This window comes from Homarus americanus, unplaced genomic scaffold (genome assembly GCF_018991925.1).
Source record: "Homarus americanus isolate GMGI-L3 unplaced genomic scaffold, GMGI_Hamer_2.0 scaffold40248, whole genome shotgun sequence".
Taxonomy (NCBI): domain Eukaryota; kingdom Metazoa; phylum Arthropoda; class Malacostraca; order Decapoda; family Nephropidae; genus Homarus; species Homarus americanus.
In genome coordinates, this window is record NW_024712526.1 from 3,736,290 (window position 1) to 3,754,619 (window position 18,330).

Genomic DNA, 18,330 nt, shown 5'->3' on the forward strand with positions numbered 1-18,330 from the left:
CCAACTTGCTTTATTTCCTAACGTGCTTATGTGCTTTCAAAAAGGCTTCTTGCCTTAGCCTGTAGAGTTAGAAGGCTTAAGGGTACACACTTTTGTATCTGGTCTTCCATCCATATCACAAGTAATTTTTCCATCTCATGAATAGGACCTTGTCTTTTCTTCGTTATTATAGTTCCCTTTATTGGTGCTGATCCTTTCACTACCTCACGAATTCTTTCCTTGTCCTTCAAAATAGTAGATATGGTCGAGTGCGAGAAGCCTAGGTCGCGGGAAATTGTTGCTACAGTTTTTCCATTTTCATACTGCATTATTATCTTCATTTTCGTCTCAAAAGTAATTGACTGTCTCCTTTTCTTCTGAGCACTACCAGCACTCTCACTTGTACGCTTTCCAGTCATTCTAAAGTCAATTAAATTAAAAAATAATGTCAGTACACAGCACGATCAGTTGCGGATACAACGACAGCCAAACACCAACTAAGCGCTCTACGGCGTGGGTGCTGTACCTACGCGGGGTGACCCAAGCCACGCGATGCTCTCGTACAGGACAAAAACGTTTCTGTATAGAAAATGCGCGCATCATTTGAAAACAATTTTGGTACCGACTACAGCGGTCGTATGTGCGGATGGTCGTTACGGACTGAGGCAGGTCGTAAGTGCGGGTGGTCGCTACCCGAGTTTATCAGTTAATTCACGTATAATACTTCTGATAAACTTCCTACGTGCTTATGTTTGAAATAATGAATGTATGTATCTTTATATAATTTAGCTAAATATCTTTCTCGTCAGAAATGGTCATCCCAACGATTATGAATAAACTCATTTAGAAATACATCATTACTCAGGACAAAATCGGACAGGTTTGTGACAGCCAATGAGCTGTAACTCTTGAGGAGGAGGTGGGGCATCTTTTCTCAGCTGGGAAAAAACACGCTATAGTTATGGACTGTAAAGGTAGATTTTTGGCTTGAAGATGACGTATTATGTACTGTATTTGGTTGCTGAAGGAGGTTCATAGTGATTTAAAAATTTAAAAGTATGGCTTACTTATGGCAATGTACAGAGTACTTTGTTTTAAATTGAATCTAAACTATGGGCTTCAAGTGCATGATTTTAGAATTAAACTTCTCAGGAGTTTTCATGCCTGGATATCTTATTGTTCATAACTAAAACTGCCTAGTCAAAGGAAGCATGTAAAATGAGGACCTTTCCAGTTACTGGTTGGTTATAACAGCTTTTTATAGAGGGTGAAAAGTGGCTATCAAATGGAATATCTTGTTACCTCTAGCTTCCGTGTCTCTATCTGGCTCTGGGTAACTACAGTTGCCTGAGATGTCCTTAAGCAATAAAAGCAGAATTAATCCTGAAACTCCATTTTATAACCAAGCACAAATTTGGTGACTCACATTCCCTCTCAGCTCTCTTGGGATTATTCGGGTGAGCTGACAACCTCAATGGAGATATCCTGGGTCTTAGGGTTATGATGAAAAACTCATGGCAATGGTGGAGTGTTCCTGGGTGCACAGTGGTAAGACTTCTTAGCCTTCTTCTTCAAGTAAATCATTGCCTTCAGTTAGTGCCCTGTTGGGTCCCATGGTCAAGTAGGAAAGGTTAAGTGATTGAGGATCATTTTCTTGGTTGACCAGCTAAATGGACATGTCTAATTAGTGCTGCTACCCTTATCAGGGTTCAAGATCTTAGATCTTGGGTTTTTTTTAGGCTGTAGACTGTAACTAGAGTTGCCTGATTTGTATTTATTTTGCTATGAACTGAGGTTTCAGGATCAATCCCTCATCTACAGTCATTATAACAATCCCTTGGGGTATTTTTGTCTTAGAGGTCAAAATGTCAAAGGCCAAGGTCACATCTTTGGAAGAGGCAACTCCTGGCTTGGGTTGAATCCTTACTCACTAAGACAATTCCCATAGAGATGCTATTTTTAGAACCAGATGGTCTAAAGGCAAGTTCACAGTTTTATACAGGGTACCCAGCTCCTGGCTTGAGTTGGAACCTTGCCTGAATGCTGCCTTGTTTATGTTATTGTATTTTGTTTAATTCATTTACACTTAAAAATCAATGTTAACTTTGTAACTGAGAAATATTATTTTGTGTAAACCATTAACAAGAATTTTAACTACAATTTTCAGGTTTGCTGCAAGGTTCACCACCACTTATATCTCCACCGGCTTTTGGTGGGTATGTCATTATGACATTAGGATAATTTTAAACTTTCATGATTTAATGATCTTAAAAATTGAAAGTAAATGTAATGCTACTTTATACTCTTAATGCCCCTTCTGTTTTCACTGTTGGTATATAATATTACCCATGTGTATCCACCTCTGTGTCCATACTTCTCATCCATTGGTCATCTTTCAGTAATAAGATAAACCTTACATGAGTCTTAGCTAAATTTGATGTACCGGGTAGATCTTGATATTCATCATCTTAAAATCAGTGTTGTTTGATTAGGGTAGTTTTCAGCCATTGACAATAAGTTAGGTCTCCATTTTGTCTCGTGAAATCCATACAGATGCTGTATCACTGTGGTTTTGCTTGGTAACACTAGAAAGCTTGTGGAAATCCCAACAATATTTTAGAATAAGTTTTATAATTTAGAAAAGTTAGGTGAAGTTCACTCTTTGCAGTTGTCAATCATTAGTTTAAAGCTATGGTCCCATTTTCAGTCTTATCATTGGTGTTCACTCAATAACTTCAGAGCCTTTGCACAAATTTCAACTTAATTTTTCAAGGTCAGGTTTTGTATTTGCATTAGTCATCCTATTTTTAAATCAGTTATGGCCCCTTTACAATTTAAATAATGCTTTTCATTTAAATTCCTTTTCACATATATTATTGACATTAGAGTTGTGAAATTTGGTACAATGAAGCACGACACTACAGCATTATATTGAGTCGTGCATGACTCATCCCTCCTTTGTAGTCCAGGGAGTTAGGCCTCAGATCCTCACCTTCTTGTTTTGGGTAAACTAAATGAAACTAAAGTTAATAAAACCAGGATATATTAATGTGTGTGGATGTAATCAGAGTGATAAGTGGAGAGTGATTGAAATTGTGATGACTAAAAGGAACCTGGATTTTTTTTTATGATATGCAAGAAGCTGAGGGGCAAGTGAGAGGAGTGTTGGAGACAGTGGACAGATAATTCGTCACCAGCCTATTGAGTACCGAGGTATATTTATTAAATTTGGATAAAAATGTCTGGAGGATAGATTAACCTTATAAAATTTCACTGACTTGACTTACTAGAAAATATCTTGTATTGCAGGAATTCTTGTAAGATAGTGATTAATTTGAGTATAAACATCACTTATTTTGCACCACACACATGTGCACACACACACACACACACCTCCACAACCACACACTTCTACAGGTTGTACCTCTCTAGTCCGGCATTTTATGGTCCGGAAACTCCCGTGGTCCGGAACGATTTTTGTTTGCCCAATAGGTAGATAACCAGCTTTATTTTTTATCTGAATTATTATTATTATTACAGGAGTATTACATTTTCGCCCCTCAGGCTCCAGTGTGGGTCAGTGACCTGTGCCCGAGTGGGCTAATCCGCGTAAAAAAAAAAAAAAGCCGCTGGAAATTAAGGTTTGTTTACATCCGGCAGTTTGGCTCTCTCTCTCTGTTTGTCTATACAGAGTACAGTACAACATTTAACCCTTCAATATATATGAACAGTAAATAAGTACTGTATTGCTTTCATATTCTTATGTAGAGTAATGACGATATGTTTTCACATTTGCGCACTTACGTACGCTCAGTCTCACTTTTTTTCTTTAACATAAATGGTTTGCTACTTTTATTGTTCTATTTATTAACATTAGATAACATTACTTAAAACAACCATATTAATTTTTAACATTAATTTTACTACAGCTACAACCAGGGTCTTATTTTCTTGTTTTATATGTAGAACCAATCAGTCACTGGTTTTGTAATCAACGAAAACAATGCTGTCTCATTTCCTCGTGTGTTTTAATATTCTACGTATTATTAATGAATTGTATTGCTCATTTTGCACGCATAAACATTAATTCAATAAAAAAGACATTCAGTAATAAACAATAATGAATCTTTTGTACACAAGAGAAATGACGATGTTTACAAGATTGTGCATGTCGTCTGAACGTTGGCGGGCCGTTCAAACCCATCGAAATTCGAGTTTCCTCCGTCAAAATTTTAAATTATGTAGTGTTTTTTTTGTGTGTGTGTCCAAATAAAAAACCTAGAATTAAAAACTCGCGAAATTTGAGAAGCTACTGTACGACATTTAACCCTTCAATATGTCTTCAAAGAGACCACGAAGCAGTGAAAGTGGTGCAGACGTAACCGCAAGTCACTATCTGTCCAGGAAAAGGGTGAATTTCCATGGTTCGGAAATTTCCATGGTCTGGCACCGGTCAGGTCCCGAGGTTGCCGGACTAGAGAGGTACAACCTGTACTACTACTTTGCTGTCGCTCGGAATCGAGTATGACGATCATCCAGCTATGATACAATGAAATGAGCTATTAGGGATGTCACCTAGGTTGGTGAGTTTTGAGGTGACTAAAGTTTTTAAGTGCCTTGAGGTGCTTCCTGTATGTGACCCATGTCTCACTGCCATATAGCAGGGTGGGGAGGACCACTGCCCAATATACATGCAGCTTTGTGGATAATTTCAGCTCCCTGCAGCAGAAGACAGTTTCGGAGTCCGCCAAAGACTTGAGATGCACATCTGATCCGATGCTGAATCTCTTTATCGATATCTACTGTGGTGGACAGGTTGGAGCGAGATACCGAAAGTGGTCAACATTAGAGATTGTAGTACCGTTAAGTTGGATGGATGGTGGAGGTGTGTCTGAACCAGGGGCAGGTTGAAAGAGAATCTGAGTTTTACGTACATTCACCTTAAGGCTGAAGTGTGCATACGCATCTGCGTAGGTGTTTAGGGTCTCCTGTAGGTCGTGTTCAGGGTGAGAAACAAGGGTGAGGTCGACTGCATACTGGAGTTCAGTAATGGAAGCTGCCAACACCTTTGTTCTTGCCTGGAGTCGTCTTATGTTGAAAAGACCCCCCCCCCCTCCCCTTCACCCGGTACTCTATGTCCACCCCACTGGCTAAATTGGCACTGGCAAGAGTAAGGAAGGCAGCCAAGAAAATGGAAAAGAGAGTTGGTGCCAGTACACACCCTTGTTTAACCCCTGTTTGAATGGGAAAGAACTCGGACTGAGTGCCGTTTTGCAGGACACTGCCGTTCATACCATCGTGGAGTTGCCTCACAATGACGATAAATATTGGTGGACAGCCAAAACGGCTGAGTTGTCCATCAGAGGGCTTCCCTGTTGACCGAGTCGACGGCCTTGGTTAGATTGATGAAACCCATGTACAGGTCACAATGCTGTTCTCTCACTTTTCCTGTATCTGGCGGGCAGCGAAGATAGTGCCAGTGGTGCCACATGATAGTCTAAAACCACATTGAGATTCTGGGAGGAAGTTTTCCGCCTCAGGAAGAAGTTTGTTTTGGAGGACTCAGGCGTTAATCTTGCCAGCTACGGAGAGCAGCGAGATCCCACAGTGTTTGCCACAGTCTGACCAGTCTCCCTTGTTCTTATAAATATTGGCAATGGAGGCATCTTTAAGAGCTTGGGGGATTTCCCCCTTTTCCCATATATTCTCCAGGAGAGAATGGAGACGGCTGGTAGGCAGAGGTCCTCCTGCTTTATACACCTTGGCTGGGATTCCATTAGGCCCTGAGGCTTTGTTATTTTTCATCTGTTTGATGGCAGTAGCTACCTCATGCAGGGATGGAGGATAGCTGAGGTGGGTAGTCGGGACATACACATCGGTGTTTCGGTTGAGCAATGAATGGTAAGGCTCTTTCCAGCACTAAAGGCGGCCTTCATCATCTTTAATTATGAAGTTACCATCACATGAGCGGAGAGGGGCTGCGCCATGAGTGGTTGGCCTATAAAATGTTTTAATGGAATTGAAAAATTTGTGCATATTGTGCTGATCTGCATGTTTTTGTATTTCTCATGCTTTATTTTTAAGCCAGTCATTCTTTAGAATGTGAAGTTCCCACTGGGCTACAGCTTTCTTCTAGCGGAAGGTATCAGCTTTGGTCCGAGACTGAGGGTTGTTCTGTCAGTCAGTAAAAGCAGCATGTTTATCATCGATGTGTACTTTGATTGCCTCGTCATTTTCATCAAACCAGTCCTGGTGTATTCTTTTGAACTGGCCGAGGGTCTCTCTGCAGGTCTTTGTCATAACAGTATTAAGAGTATCCCATTCGGCACTGGGATTCGTGTTGTTTGCTGTTGGGTTGTTTATAAGCTCATGTTCGAGCTGCTCTCTGAAAGCATGTGCTACTGCTGGGTCCTCCACACACTTAGTATTAAGACCTCTTCTGGAGGCTTGCTGCCTTCACCGTTTTGGAGCGACGTGAAGTGAGAGCTTGGATTGATGATCAGTGTCAGTGGCCTGAGCCACGCATGGCATGGGTGATGAGGACATCTCGGCAACCTCATTCTTTGACAATGATGTAGTCAATGAGATGCCAGTGTTTGGATCGTTGGTGTTGCCATGTTTCCTTGAGCTTGTCGGTATGCCGAAGCAAGGTATTGGTGATACTGAGGTTGTGAGCAGCACACTTGCTGAGGAGGAGTAAGCCATTGGCATTACACTTGCCTAGTCCATTCCTCCCTATGGTTCCCTGCCAAATGTTAGCATCTCTGCCAACTCTGGCATTGAAGTCGCCAAAAAGGACAACCTTGTTTTCTCTGGGGATAGAGGTTAGCACTCTGTCGAGGTCGGCGTAAAAGGCCTCCTTGATGTCATCCTCTGCATCCAGTGTTGGGGTGTATGCATTGATGAAAAAGGCATGATGTGAGTGATTCAGTAGGACTCGAAGCGTCATGAGGTGCTCGTTGATCCCAACACACATTTCAGTTAGCCTGTGTAGGATGCGTTGGCGGATGGCAAAGCCAGACCCCCGTTCTGTGAGCTGGCCCTCATCTGGGAGCCGGAACTCACTGATGGCTGCTATTTCGATGTTATACCTAGCCAGCTATTTTGCCACAAGGGCAGTTCTTCTTTCAGGACTCATTTGTGCCAGTATCCAGAAGGGTCCTGATATTCCATGCAGCAACCATAAGAAGTTCTGTGGTTTGTTTTTGTTTGGATCTGTGATTTTGACTGTTTTTGACCGCATAAGAATGACCAGTCAGTTTGGTTTTTTAGGCAGGCTATGTTTAGGGCACCTTTTCTAGCCCCCTCCCCTTTTGGGTTAAGCAGAGTGACTCCTCGATAGGGCTGCTCAGTCGCACAGACAGAACCAGGTTGCACTGCTGCCTGGATCCCAGTGCATAAGCGACCATCTTAACTGTGCCGCCCATGTGCAGAGTTGTGACTAGAGACTCCCGGCAGTCATCTCTGCTTGTCCCTGTTGCCATAGGACTTTTGGGGGTATGGGGGTTTTGATGATAATGAGAGGTATGATAAACTGGATTATGGCTGCGCGTGAGTTGATTTATGTGGTGTGGCAGGAGCGCAGGTTGCAACCACACATCTTGGCTCTCCCTTTTCCTGATTTAGTGGTGCAAGTGTTGCAAAGACTGGGGAGAGGGAGAGTTGCAATGGACCGCCGATAGCCCAGTTTGTTGGGTTTCGCCTTAGTAGCCTGTCCACCAGGCATTGCCTTTGTCTGCCGGTTTAGTCGTTGGGTTTCCATGGTGGTCACCTCTTCCGCCTATACCGCTGTTGGGGTCTTGTTGGAGCTCTGTAAGCATGTCTGCCTGATGCGGGGCTCCACCACAAACTTTTCGTTCAGGGCTTACACCATAGCCTTATACCTACCAAGGTAAAAGTAAGTAAAGCACGGCAGCGGGGCAGTGGTTGGTAGGCGCCAGAATGTGTCCACAAGCCAGTGGGCCTATGCGCCGTCTCTCTGGGGCTCACTGCTACTCCTAGATCCCCTGCTGGTCTAGCCTGGGCCCACGAGGCACCCAGTTACCATGTGTTGCCACGAGGAGGTACAGCGGGTGTCTTGATGGAGAAGAGGCTGTGTACTGGCAGGGGAAGACTTATGCAAGTTGCTTTCCTGTTCGCCATGAGGGCTAGCCAGCGGTGGTAGCTGAAAGTGAGAGGGAGCAAGCAGTGCTTGCATCTTAAACACTAACATAGTGCTGCCACACTAGATGCATTTCACCACCCTATGTATGACACACACACACACACACACACATGCACACACTCACATACTCCACACACACACACACACAAACAACAACAACAACAACACGAAATAGCCGTTTGGAAGGGGTGGTTGTCTCGGTCTCACTTACTGCCCATAGACCCTTCTCTGTCTGGCTGGGAGGAGGGGGGGGGGTGTCAACATCCAGAAGGAGAGATTAATGCTTACTCAAGGATTATGAAATGTTTTATTTTTTTGCTTATAAAATGCCACTGACTTGACTTAGGAGAATATAACTTGCATTGCTGAAATTCTTGTAAGGTAGCAATTGATTAGAGTATAAACATCCCTTATTTTGCACCATACATGGTAATTTTAATAATTAACTTATTACATTTGAGCAATCGCTCATAGGAGCAATTTTGGTTTGTGCAGGACAATAAGACCCTTGTCGTTGACACGGTGAGTATAGTTCGCGTGAACGACAAGGGTCTTATTGTCCTGCACAAACCAAAATCGCTCTTATGAGCGAATTTAGTCAAAACGTTTTGGGGTCTAGGGTTAGACAACGAGAACAAATATAATGTCCTGCAGGAAGATGTTGGCTGACGAGAATCAAGATGTTGCCTCTACAGTAGAAGGCGATAGTCTGCCCCTCAGGCGGTCACACAGCTACTACCAGCTCCATCTGGCTTAGTAAGCTATTTTATTCTTGTGGCCGACTGTACGTCCGACTCGATGTTATTATTCGGTCAAACGTGTTACGGGTCTGGGGGTAGATCAACGAGGGGAAAGACGATGTCCTACAGAAGAAACGTTAGTTGGTGAGAATCGAGACTATTGCCTCAATCCAATGGCGAAAACAGGTTGTCTGAGAAACAGCTGCTATGAGTTGTGCAAGCCAAATGAGGATCTATCTTGGTAATCCAAGTAGCCTTAGATTTTTATTTTTATTTACTGTATTTTTTTTTTCTCAGAGGTTAGCCCACCCAGGCACAGGTCACTGACCCACATCAGGGCCTGGGGGGCGAAAATGTAATAATAATAATTAAAAAGAAATCATAATAAATTAAAAAATAAATAATTATAAATTAAATTAAATTATAATAATAATAAAGATCAAGAGTGAGAAACGATATACTATATGTATGTTGTATTGTCAATAGTAAGAGAAACAATTGAGACCCTGCAATTGTGTGTAAATGAAGCAGAAAGTCAGATCAGCAACCTGGGACTTGGTCACAATTTTCGTGATGCCATATGGCAGCAGGGTCTACCATTAGACAACACATTATGCTTCCAATATCTTCCCAGGCGGTAGTACCTCCCTACCTACTACTGTACAGATATAAAAAAAAATTGATAACAATTTACATAATTGTTGGACTATGAGTGTGGATGAGGGTCTGCACAGGTTTTTATGGAATTGTTGAGAAAATGCAAAGTAAAATCTCAATAAAAAGAGTTACAGTAATTCAGAGGTGATGGTAGGAGGGAGACGGGAAAATGGGTGAGACTGAGGAGTGGGGTGAAGATACACAAGAAAAGAGGGATGTGAACATCAAAGAAGCAGTAGTGTACATGAATAAGTGAGAGCTTGGTGTTAAATGGTTTTGGAGTGTTGTGCAGTAGTACAGGTATCCTATTCTTTTTCTGCAGGACTCGGGGCACCAGTTACTGTAGATGGATGGGCATGTCACTTCCCCTTCAGGTACAAGGGCAGGACATACACTAAGTGTACCTCTGAGGACAGCAACCACCCATGGTGTGCAACCATTGTTAACGATTCAGACCAGCCTACAGAAAGTGGATACTGTAAAGGTTAGACTACTGTACAAGCTATAATTTTTCTTATTTAATATTTCCTGTATTTCTCCATCATATGTAGGTAAGACTAAGATATGAACCACTATTTTATGGCTGAGGGATCAAGCAAGTGCTCCTCCTCCAGAGGTGGAATTTTGAAATGACTGAGAAATTTTATTTCAAATGGAAATAGAACTTCAATTCTTGGACTGTAGAAAAGTTTGTGGCACAGTAAATCCATGAGTTTAAATTTATTACCTAAAATCTCATTGATATATAAAATTGCCTGTAAATCAGACAGAAGTTGGATGTATGGGGTGAGAGGGCTGTTCTGTGTCTGGCTGACATATAAACATTACCTGCAAGACTAATGTAACCTGTCTGCACACAAATAAACATGTGTATATTTAGTAGACTCTGCTGACTTGCACTTACTGTATGAATAACACCAGGTCACCCTCTCATTCCTTTAGCCATAGAATAGCATTTCATATCTCCATTCTGTTTTTGTTTTGTTTTTTGTTGACAGGTAGTAACCAGCCTCCACCCAGCAAGCCCCCAGTGAGGGTCCCTCAACCTTCTTCTGGTATGTTTCATTACTTTTAATTTCTTTTAACTAAGTCTTTATGATATATTTCTCTTCTTCTATTTTCCATAAAGAAAGAGTAAATACTATACCTCGATCTACATGACAACATTATATTCATTTGTAGGCTTACTGATGGTGGATTGTTATTGAAATTTTGGCCATTTATAAAGGAATTGGTTGGTCTGCTAATTTAGAAAGCCACTCAACTACCTGGCTCATGTTTTCCTTCTGCATCTGTAGTCTTCACTATCTCATCTATATCTACTCTGACTGACTGACTGGGTCATGTCTCCACTTTTGCAATCCAGAAGTGTGTCTGGCATTCAGACCTTTGTGATTCTCAAACATCAGGACCAGACCAAGACAGGGTAGTAGTCTAAGGGAGGCACAGTTGGCTCATCAAATATGGTATACATAAACTTCTGATTAAAAGTAATTAAAAAACTTAGTTTCAGAGGATATGATAATACATCAACCTCTCGATTTACGCTGGGTTTATGTTCTTGAAAATCACCACTTAATTGAAAAATGCATAAATTAAACATAATTTTTCCATAAGAATACAAGTAAATGGTACAGGTTAGGGGAACCATCATATACCACACAGGGTACGAACAATGCTCTCACTTAAACCAAGCACGCGGCCAACCTCCGACACACACTCTCCTCTCTGAAGGCGGGTGATCACATTTAATTTCGTTTTATCCTCTTCACCACTGATCGGCTCGTTAGCCGCTTGGGCGATCAGTCACGTCTCTATTACACACTGTTGGCAAGTACTGGGCATGCACCGGCTCCTGAATGTACCTGAACCTGCTCCTGCTCCAGTGTTGGTCAAGTCTTGTCTTGAAAGAGCTCACACTCGGTGCCGTCACAACACTTTCTGGTAGAGTGTTCCAAGAGTTCAAACTCTCACTCCGAAAAAGTTTGCCCTCACAGTTTTCTGGACTTGCGGCTTCTTCAATCTTGAGCTGTGACCCCTTGTGGGGCGAGTGTCCGCCAGCTCCAAGTAAGGACACTCGACTGAGTAGTGCCCCTTGAGATGCTTATACACCTCAATTAGGTCACCCCTTACCCATCTGTAGTATTTCACATCCATTGCGATTGTTTTTCGTGCCTTTTTAGCTTTAGACGCCCCAGAGGAGGCAGATGGACGCTTTCCAGACATACTCAATGGGGAAAACAGCGTTTAACGCTAAAAAGATAAGTGATAAACACACAATGCAAATGAGAGCACAGAGAAAAGGTAGTGCTGGTGTGAACTGAGAAAGCGATACACGGGAAGCTTGCTGGATGTGGTCACAGTTGTTGTACAGGATACTTCATTATCATCATTAGTAGTAATAATCTTTATTATTACATTATTATAATAATTATTATTATTAATAATAATTTTAAAATCGTTGATGTTGATATGACTGCAACTTTATAGTAATAACTTACAAGCACCTCACCGGGCATTACACGCAACTCCACTGCCAGGCGACCAGGCGAATACGCGGCAAATTTAAACTGTCTTGAGTATGTTATTTCAAAAATAAGTTCTCGTAAATTAGCTTTTGGTATTAATTGAACAATCGCGTTATTCCAAAAACACTTAAATCAAACGCGAATAAAACGCAAGTTACCTGTACAGTACACAGATCCCTTGAGCTTCACCGTTTAAACATCGCAGACCTTGCCCCCATCTGACTTCTTCCATTACTTGCCATGAGTGCGTTACCCTGGGTGATACGAGAGCTGCCAGCAAAACAATGCATCTTAGAGACACAGAATACACACCCATGCTCTTCGTATTTCTTATTTTATAGTTTTATATTATACCTGTACTGCATTTTCTTTATTTCTAAGTCACATTAGAGTAATGAAAAGATTTTTCCTTAACCTCTTTAGTTTCATTATAGGTAACAATGGCAACATGCATTATCATCTCTTGCAGGCCACAGCTGACTGGCAAGTCAGCCAGCTGACTCCCGGCATGCGTCTCAGAAAAACGGACTTCTTTACCAGTTATTTTACTTTATAAAAACGATGTGACTTAGAAATAAGGAAAATGTGATATAAATCTAAGAAATAAGAAAAATGAAGAGCATGGTTGTGTATGTGTGAAAAATGCACATGTGTGTAGGTGGGAGCCTATAACTACATCTCCGACTCGCCAGCCTAGTCGCCATTTTTATTGTTGCTTTTAATGAAACTACATAAGTTTTTTTTTTAAATCATTACAATACTCCATTGTGGCTTATAAATATGGAAAATATAATATAAAACTAGAAAATAAGAAAAATAAGGAGCATATGTGAGATGTAAATGTGTTATGAAGTGGATTTTTCCTCGTGTTTTTGCAATTTTGGCTTTCCGTAGATGAACATCGTGGTTTTGGGTCTTCACGGGGATTTCATTAACCTGATCCCTGCATTATTTAAGGAATATGTGTATTTTAATAATACAGAAAACAACATGCTGGTCTTTTACGTCATAGTTAAGGATTACAGTACAATACAGTATTACCCCGCCTAACACGGTTTCACTTAGCGCGTTTTACCGTATACGCGGTGCCTCGCCAGAGCTGAACTTTCACTTAACGCGGGTTTTTTCCACGTATACGCGGTGAGTGTCCGGCTCGAGACGCTATTTTTAGATTTGCCCCACCCGCCACCCTGCCTGACTGCCTGTTTTAGCTCATAAAATTCATACAAATTACCCGGCCAGAATATAATTTACATTGCTGGAATTCTTACAATATGATGATCATTTTGAATATAAACATCATAGATTTTGCATTAGACATACAAATTTTAGATATACTGTAATGCTTACTCTGAGTAAATATGTTATTTTTTGTGCAAAATATATGACATTTGTATTCAAAATATTCCTGGTCTTACAAGGAATCCAGCAATGTCAATTATATTATCCTAACTTTAGTTTGAGGTATTATTTATTACTAAAAAGTTAAATATTCTGGTTTTCCCACACATCTCCTTGGGACGGTTGGTGGGGGGTGGGGGGGAGGGAGGGACCAACCGACCATCTGTTACCCTGTGAAGAATATTTTTTTTTATTAACTGAAGATATTTGTTTTAGCTCATAAAATTCATACAAATTACCCGGTCAGAATATAATTTACATTGCTGGAATTCTTATAATTTGATGATCATTTTGAATATAAATATCATAGATTTTGCATTAGACATACAAATTTTAGATGTAATGTTTACTCTGAGTAAATATGTTCTCTTTTGTGCAAAATATATGACATTTATATTCAAAATATTCCTGGTCTTACAAGGAATCCAGCAATGTCAATTATATTATCCTAACTTTAATCTGAGGTATTATTTAATACAAAATGTTAAAATTTAGTTTTTTCACCCAACCTTTCTCTTGAAGGGAGGATTGGTGGGGGGTGGGGGCGGGGTTGGAAGAGGGGGGGGGAGGCAAGGTGGGGTACTTTGATTGACAGATAGTGTCGTGAAGAATATTTTTTTTTTTATTAACTGAAGATATTTGTTTTAGCTCATAAAATTCATACAAATTACCCGGCCAGAATATAATTTACATTGCTGGAATTCTTATAATTTGGTGATCATTTTGAATATAAACATCATATATTTTGCATTAGACATACAAATTTTAGATAAAATGTTTTCTCTGAGTAAATATGTTATCTTTTGTGCAAAATATATGACATTTATATTCAAAATATTCCTGGTCTTACAAGGAATCCAGCAATGTCAATTGTATTATCCTAACTTTAGTTTGAGGTATTATTTATTAAAATTTAGTGGTTTTCCCCAAAAATTTCTCAGAGAGGGAAGAGCCAGCAGTGTAGTGTGAGAAGAGGGGGAGGGAGTTGAGTCCATTATTTGAATGGACATTAACTTGGCGACTGTATTTCTCTATTTCTCTTAAGTATTAATTGTGTGCATGTACCATCATAAAATTAAGATGTTATTTTTACTACAACATAGTTATGTGTCATCAAAAAGTGGAGTTTGGGGGTCGGGCCGGTTTCTATTGGAATTAATCCCATATGTTCTGTTGTTCACTTAACGTGGTTTTCACTTAACATGGTACCCTCTGGGTTTTATTGACCGCATTAAGTGGGGTACAACTGTACAGTACTGTAGATACAAGACCTCATTATTTTCAAGAAAATTTAATTAATATACTGTACTGTAGACTATTCATTACAATACTTCAAACCACAAAAGTTAACACAATAAAGCATTTACTGTTAAAGCAACCACTATCATTAACAACACAGACCCTTACCTGAATTACTGTCATTCATTCTCTCAAACTATCACAACATGGTCTTAAGTTCTCTAACTTGTTTGCTCCATTTGATTCATACAATATTACTGTATTATCTTATGAACTATAAAATAACATTTGATCATTGTTATAGTGTCACTGTCATACAGATTAAAGATAAATACACAGCGAGGAGTTTATATAACTGACCCTCTAATGTACATACAGTATAAGAAAAATTACATTAATATTGTCATAAATTTTAAAATATTTTGTTTCCTGCAGGTAAGCTGTACCTAATAGGCGTATGGGTATGATACCACTTAGAAGATGGACACAACCACCTGAATCTTATGCACCAAGACACAGTTATGTGGCCTTGCCCCTTTTTTTTTTTTTTTAATTGGTAACAGTAATAAAATTTCTCAGCAGTACTGTGGAATGTGTCAACAATATTGTACCAACAGTAGACTCCCAATTTTACAATAAGTTACATTCATTGGCAAACCATAGACAACAAAATCCCATTCTAATGGAATGGGTCAGAACCAAACTCATTCCATTTATGTAATGATGTTTATCAGACAATATAAAAATGTCAATTCAACTCTGGAATTGTTTCAGAAAGGCACAAATACTGTAGACAAATAAGGACACATTATATAAATGGTTTCTTTTATTTCTCCTTTAATTACAAAATACAATATATACAGTAGTACAATAAAGAATGATAGTCATACTTGTACATAAAAATAAAGTACATAATACATTACATTATTAATGGCAATGTATTGTACTCATTCATAAACGAGTAACAAATATTTGCATTAATTACAGTACGGTAGTTAATTAATTACAATGTACTGCAATATGTACAGTGAAAAATTTAACATTAACCAATGTGGTTGCTGTGAAGTGATATTCCCGGTACTGTACTGTATATGTGTGTTTGCGTGCATGTGTACATGCGTGCATGTGGAAGCATCAAGAAGCAACAAGCATATGCTGTACTGTACATACTGTATAAGGTGACAGAGGCTGTCACCACAAGCATAAATCATGGGTGAGGATGCACCTGCTCTACCTCCCACCAAGGAGGAGGCCAGCGCCATGTAAACAATGTCGTCTCTGACCACACCCCACAAAATACAGTGTATTTAGCAAATGCTGCAGCTGCTGAGAATGAAGGGAGGCTAGAGTCACTACGAAGATCAGAGACATTACCGAGAACTAATTCCGACTTGACGGTCATGTACTGAACACTAATTCTGACACACTCCTTGATAAGAGAGAGGAGTTTGGAACACTACTGAAGGTACATCAACTCAATATAGTATATGTGTTGTATAATTGTTGTACAAGAACAGGAGAATCGACCCAGTGGAACGTGAGTTCAATATAGACGGATATTACTCATTTATGAACCTTTCTCAAGCAACATACAAGAGGTTGCGGTTATCTACGCTAGGCAAGACCTTTGAGCCAGCCAGGTGAGGGTGCAGGGGAGAGGATGTTTTTAAAGGATTAAAATGGTGTAAAATTAAATTAAAGGAGAGAGACTTACTTATTGTCAGGTGTATCTACATATCCCCAAACTATAGCTTATAAAAGCAAAGAAACTTAGAGCCTTAATTGACAATGCAACGGCGCTCAACCCTAGCCACCTCCTTGTCATGGGACACATTAACTATGGCGACATCAACTGGAGAAATGAAACTATGCCCAATGGCCTTAATAATTTCGCTACCCTTCTTTTAGAAACTCTGAGAGACGATTTTCTATTCCAACATGTTTAGAATCCGACTCATTGTAGAGGGGATCAAACACCCAAACTGCTGGACCTCATCATAACTATCGAGAAGGTTATGGTGGCTAAGCTGGAACACCTAGCCCCTGTTGGCACCCATCACCACATAATGTTGTCCTTCAGATTTAACTGTTAATTGGTTCACAACAAAACCAAGCCAAGGTTCAAATATTACAAGGGTAATTATGATGGGATGAGGGAAAAGATAGGGGTATTCACTGGCCTGACTCACAAAGATATAAGAACGCAGACACTACGCTGAACATCATAATCAATAAAATGAACCATTTGATCAATAAATATATACCCAAGACTAAACCCAGTGCCTCCAGAATACAAGGTAACTGCTGCACATGAACCATGCTGCAGCTGACAAAGTTAAGAAGAAAACTCAGAAATTCGAGACAGGTAAGGACAAATGATGAACAGGATAGGAGGATGTATGCCACATCCAGAAAACAAGCAAAGTCAGAGTGTAGAAGGGCTGAAAAAAGTTCCAGAGGCAGATTGTGAGCCAAGTTAAGTCAAACACAAAGGCGTTTTACCATTACGCAAAGTCGAAATTAAAAATGCGAGTAGGCGTATGGACTTGAGGCTTGAGGATGGTAGTTACACTCATTCTGACCAGGACAATGGAGAGGCGTTGAACAGATTCTTTTCCTCTGTGTTCACGAGAGGATGCGAACAATCTTTCCGCATTTGAGGACAGGCGGTTGGACACAGTGCTGACCCATAGTGTGTTCTCAGAAGAGTGTACTGTATAAGAAATAAATTGTCAAAGCTAAAGGTTCATAGGAATCCCGGCCCTGACATGGTGCATCCCAGAGTGCTAAGAGAGTTGTACAACAAACTTGCTTAGCCCCTGAAGTTCCTCTTCTGTTAATGCTTGGATGAACAAAAGGTCCCCAGTGATTGGAAAATAGCTTATGTGAGTCCTATATTGAAGAAGGGTGATCGTCACTCCATGAATAATTGTAGACCAGTGAGCCTGACCAGCATAGTGTGTAAAGTACTTGAGATGCCATGATGGAACATCTACTACGAAAGAACCTTCTAAAAGACAGCTAACACGGTTCTATGCCAGGATGCTCCTCTTTAACACAATTACTCAAGGTACTGGATGTTTGGATCCAAATTCTGAATCGGAATGGCAATATCGACAATATATACCTAGATTTTGCCAAGGCATTCAACACTACCCCATGAAAGGCTGATAATTAAATTGGAATGGTACAGGATTCAGCGAAGAGTCTTAGCATGGATCGGAGACTTTTTGCCTAATCATAAGCAGTGTGTGGTGATTAATGATACGAAATCGTCATGTGTATCCATGACAAGCGGGGTACCACAAGGCAGAGTATTGGGCCTGTTATTGTTTTTGTTTGTTTCATAAATGACAAGTCAGAAGCTATACATTCCTCCATACAAATGTTTGTGTTTGATGCCAAGTTATTCAGGGAATTTAAGAACCAAACAGACTACGATGAGATGCAGAAAATTCTCCAAGAGTGGTCAAAGAAATGGTTACTAAGATTCAATGTCACAAGGTGTAAGAGGCAGCACCTGTGACGTACCAATGGTAAGGATGCGTATCATGTGTCTTATTAGGATGAAGAAACTACATTAATAAAGACCAGCGAAAAGGACCTGGGTGTGTATGTTGAC

At 40.2% G+C, this 18,330-nt stretch overlaps 1 protein-coding gene across 1 annotated transcript in view; it reads left to right on the forward strand.

Annotated features, from left to right (window-relative positions):
* Positions 1-15,270, forward strand: part of LOC121860965 — a gene marked incomplete at its 5' end in the record, with an annotated part of 152,005 nt that extends 136,735 nt beyond the window's left edge. Inside the window, 4 exon segments of the mRNA XM_042358385.1 lie at positions 2,147-2,191; positions 9,863-10,024; positions 10,539-10,595; positions 15,144-15,270. Of these exon segments, the coding sequence (XP_042214319.1) occupies positions 2,147-2,191; positions 9,863-10,024; positions 10,539-10,595; positions 15,144-15,175 (296 nt within the window).
* Between the last annotated feature and the right edge of the window lie 3,060 nt (positions 15,271-18,330).